Genomic DNA, 5,206 nt, shown 5'->3' on the forward strand with positions numbered 1-5,206 from the left:
TAGAAGATCCAGTACCAATATTGGACCATACCGTCGATATTACTTACTAGATTCTATTTATAGAAGATCCGGTCCAAATGTTGGACCATACCGTCGACATTACTTACTAGATTCTATATATAGAAGATCCAGTACCAATATTGGACCATGCCGTCGAAATAACTTACTAAATTCTATATATAGAAGATCCAGTACCAATATTGGACCATACCGTCGATATTACTTACTAGGTTTTATATATAGAAGATCCAGTACCAATATTGGACCATGCCGTCGAAATAACTTACTAAATTCTATATATAGAAGATCCAGTACCAATTTTGGACCATACCGTCGATATTACTTACTTGATTCTATATATAGAAGATCCAGTACCAAAATTGGACCATACCGTCGATATTACTTACTAGATTCTATTTATAGAAGATCCGGTCCAAATATTGGACCATACCGTCGATATTACTTACTTGATTCTATATATAGAAGATTCAGTACCAATATTGGACCATACCGTCGATATTACTAGATTCTACCAAGCTCAGGTACAATCACAACAGGTAATCTGGAGCCTTCGGATCAACAGCATTGTTTTATATGATGTATTGTGTTACTCGAAGACATTGTAACACGACAAACAAAGGAAGACACGTTTTGATTCCTGTCCTACCTAGCGGAGGAAGGTTGTAATTAAGACAGATAATCAAGTCTATAGGACGGGCCAAATCCGAAATTCAGTAATATAAATTCAGACTATGGGACCTGGTGGGAGAAGCCATTTCATCTGTCAAAGTCCATATATAGTTATAGCCCTCCAGGAGAAGGGGGGGGGGGGGGTTGGAGTGGGGGGAGAGTAACTATATATCATAGAAACCATAAAATATAGTTTAAAATAACAGAACTATGGGTACAGATCTACTGGATAATAGACCATGCCGTTCCATCCCTGGACTTCAAGGCCATAAAATAATTCAACCTAACTATGAGGGCTACTGAAATGTATAGGTACTTTTACAGTACAGTGTAGGCATGGAAGAATAAAACTCTCCAGCCACAGTTAAATGCGTCTCATCTCACGCTCATTTGAGCTTAAGGGAGCTCACTGCCTATGCATCCTGGAGTCCTTCAACACTGAGGCGTCCTAAGACTGTCGTCAGTCATTGCTCAGGCCAAGTCGTTCATCCTCCGGAAGTGGTGTTTCCGATAAATACAGCAGGAACTCGAGAGGGGGCCTTCATAAAACAAGAAGTGTAGTGGAATCTTGGGGATTTATCTCCCTTGGATGGGACTCGCAACTGAACGGGGTATCATGACCCGTCAAACCGATCTCTTAACTTGTAACTTAGAAATCGTACAGACACACTTTTCGAACAGGAGTAACTTTCACTGTGCCGCTTCTTTGTAAGGAGCTAGGAGCAGCCCTAGAGGGTACTGTGCGTCATTTACACACTGTTATCCTCTACCAAGGACCGCAACTCTCCTGGCTTTCAAACTTTTGAACTTAATTGTTTAGTGTTATTGATAAAAAAACAAGCACATTTCACAAACTAAGAAAAACATAAATACACACAAAAATAAATATATTTACAAAAGAGAAATAACATAGTACGGTAATATTTAACAGAAGTTCCAATACCCTTCAAAAACGATCACGTCCAACAATGGAAGGGAGATAACTCGAACATAATTTGTCTCTTCTAGAAAATCAATGTATCGATCCAGCCACTGCACGCGAAGTGTGTGTAGACAGCAAGAGTTGTTTTTCTTGCTGCGTGGGTAACATCGAGCGCCCTCTGTCGGCCGAATTACCTATCTACGATATTATAATTTATGTGTCCGATTCCTATGTGCGTCAGTAATGCTGACGATATAGTGAGAGACAAAAAACCGCCATGTAATTTTCTGTGAACGGTCGCCATAACAGAAGCAGGAGAGGAGACATTTAGTAAAGAGTTCAAGCATTATCCTTCACCATGCCATGGGTTACAAACGGTAGTTAGCAGAGGAGCTCCGAGGCGGATATGGTGAGCTATCAATAAGGTACTGTTTACATCCTGTGTATAAAGCAGAGGGCATATATAGATTTCCTATACACATATACACACGTACTGACGAAACAGGCTCGATGCTGCTCCGTACACAAATAGTCGGGGTCGAGTTTTACGATGCCGTGCTCAACAATGAACTACAATTATTGAAACGTTTGGTGACCCAACATAAGATCGACCTCAATGCTAAATTCATTGAGGTGAGAAAGAAAAACCATGCCGATCTTTGTCCCATCCATCTGGCATCATACAGAGGCTACACATATATGTTACAGTATCTCATTGAATCAAAATGTGACGTCAACCAGACAACAACCACTCTGAGAAGAACAGCCCTTCATTTCGCTGTCTTGCGACATAAGATGGCGTGCATGTTGTTATTAATTGCTGCAGGGGCACAATTGGACGCTAAGGACACATTCAGCAATTCGCCTTGCCACTACGCGGCAGACGACGGCTACTGTCAAATGTTGGACGTTTTGATACGAAGGGGTGTGAATGTTGACACTTTAGATATTACGTCAAAGACACCGTTGATGAAAGCTGTGAGAAATAACAAAACAGACGCGGTACTACGTCTACTGAGGGCCCAATGTAATATTAATATCACCGACAGAAATAGTGACATGGCCCTCCATTACGCTGCTAGAAATGGATGTGCTGACGTCATTGACATCCTTATTTCCGCCGGAAGTCTAATAGATGTCCAGAATTATTGGGGACGAACACCGCTGATGGAAACGGTCTGTTACAACCATAAAGATGCTGTTGCTCGTCTGCTCAAAGCCAGCTGTGATTTAAATAGGCGGGAGTTTAAAACAGGGGACACCGCTTTACATATTGCTATTAAACGGAACTATACAGAAGTTGTGGGTCTTCTTCTTGCCGCCGGAAGTAGACATGATATATACAACCACCAGGGGGAGACAGCTGCGTACGATGCAGTAGTTAGCAACAAAGTGGAAATAATCCGCCTCATGGTTATCCACAATTGTGACCCAGAACAACCAGGGAAGTACTTTTCTGATGGAGTTTACAAATCCCTTTTCCAAATTGCAGCAGAAAAGGGTCATTTTGATATCTGTCGTCTTCTAGCCTCGTTTGGATATGTTGACTTTAGAGCACGTGGGTATATATATATGAATTATATTCCTCCCCGTCTCGTCACAGAGCAGGAAGATGTTGTGCAATGGTTACGACGGAAAATGCAGACTCCTACCTCCTTACAATTACTCTGCAGGAAGTGCATCCGCAAACGACTTGGACACAAAATAGTCCATACTGTTGAATGTTTACCAATACCCAGAGCTTTGAGAGAATTTGTACTGATCAAAGATATGGACGAAGAAGAAGAAAAAAATTTGCGGTGATTAGATTTTGCTAGTGTGTATAATGTTATGGTTTATAATCGTAGCTTTGATGAGTATGTCTGTCTGTGACAATAAAGATAACAGCACTTTACATTTATAAGTAGGCGAAAAACAGGTCAAATCAACTGTGCATACCATCATAACACTATTAAGTAACCAAACAAAAATGGTCCGTACCCCAGATCTCTTTTCACTGAGAAAGAAAACTTTGCTAAATCATGTATACAAATATATACGGCCCTTACACCCATATCTTTGAAGCGGTAAACTATTGGATTAACGTAGCTGCTTGTTAAATTATTTCAATCCTCAATTTTCATGGTTACACTGGTTAGTTATTGAATAAGACTCCATATTAATAGTCTGGAATTAGGCCAATTAATTCCCTGAACTATTATATAAAGGAAGATATTGGCCCTTCCTTACAGCAAGGACAAAGAGTGTTGATCAATATAGCTGATTCGTTAGTTTATTACTGTTTTCAATATATTTTTGTTTAAATAATACAAATAGATCTTAGAATGAGTCTGATATGATACACAAATATACTAGGATGAGTCCTATATGATGCACATAGACACCAGGATGAGACTGCTATGATACACAAAGACACTAGGATGAGACTGCTATGATACACAAAGACACTAGGATGAGACTGTTATGATACACATAGACACTAGGATGAGACTGTTATGATACACATAGACACTAGGATGAGACTGTTATGATACACATAGACACTAGGATGAGACTGCTATGATACACAAAGACACTAGGATGAGTCTGCTATGATACACAAAGACACTAGGATGAGACTGCTATGATACACAAAGACACTAGGATGAGACTGCTATGATACACATAGACACTAGGATGAGTGTGCTATGATACACAAAGACACTAGGATGAGTATGCTATGATGCACATAAATACTGGGATGAGTGTGCTATGATACACAAAGACACTAGGATGAGTGATATGATACACAAAGACACTGGGATGAGTATGTTATGATGCTCATAGACACTAGGATGAGTGATATGATACACAAAGACACTTGAATGAGTCTGATATGGATAGTTCTATGTCTTTTTCATATTATAAGAATCATTATGTCTAGAGATTTTCTTATCTCTTCATACCAGAACGGAGGAAATATTTTTATCAAAGTCGATCTGCAAGGCCTTCATTGTTACATTTCTATTTTTTATGATCCGTCAAAGCTGCGAAAATTTGTCATGGCATTTACACAAGTTATAAATGTCACAGATGCTATTTTTTTGTATGAATGTTATATAAAGTTATCCGTTCAAGATGTTGCATTTATATGAACCTAGTTATCAGTTCATGCTGAGCGTACCACTAACTGTGATTAGTTCATATCGAAACAAACCCTGAAGCTAACAGTTCACGTCTTTAAACGCAGTGAACTTTCCAGAAAGTTACCTGTTCATAGTTTGCTCCTCGGTGAGCAGGCAATTTGGAGATCCAGAGAGGTTCAAGGTTTTGTTACTGCTTGAACATGTTTGAGATTGGCTCATAGTTTTGTTATTGTGAACATAGCTGTCGGGGACAGGTTCCTGAATCTGTTAGTTTGTGAACTTGTCAAGGACCGGTTCCTGAATCTGTAAGTTTGTGAACTTGTCAGGGACCGGTTCCTGAATCTGTTAGTTTGTGAACGTGTCAGAGATCGGTTCACAATTCTAATAGTTTGTGAACTTGTCAGAGATCGGTTCACAATTCTAATAGTTTGTGATTTTGTCAGATCAGTTTCTGAATCTGTTAGTTTGT

The 5,206-nt window shown here is 39.5% G+C and overlaps 1 protein-coding gene across 1 annotated transcript; it reads left to right on the forward strand.

Moving 5' to 3' along the window:
- Positions 1 to 1,813: 1,813 nt before the first annotated feature.
- On the forward strand, positions 1,814 to 3,914 carry LOC132550652 (inversin-like). Its single transcript, XM_060214744.1, has one exon. It carries the CDS (start codon positions 2,123 to 2,125, stop codon positions 3,413 to 3,415), a length of 1,293 nt encoding a protein of 430 aa, XP_060070727.1. The 5' UTR covers positions 1,814 to 2,122; the 3' UTR covers positions 3,416 to 3,914.
- Positions 3,915 to 5,206: the final 1,292 nt, after the last annotated feature.

Source organism: Ylistrum balloti, unplaced genomic scaffold (genome assembly GCF_031769215.1).
Source record: "Ylistrum balloti isolate Yb309-2 unplaced genomic scaffold, AGI_CSIRO_Ybal_v1 Utg370138, whole genome shotgun sequence".
Classification (NCBI taxonomy): domain Eukaryota; kingdom Metazoa; phylum Mollusca; class Bivalvia; order Pectinida; family Pectinidae; genus Ylistrum; species Ylistrum balloti.

Excerpts from the sequence above, each read along its gene's own strand:
- LOC132550652 (XM_060214744.1), top strand. The coding sequence starts at position 2,123 with ATGCTGCTCCGTACACAAATAGTCGGGGTCGAGTTTTACGATGCCGTG.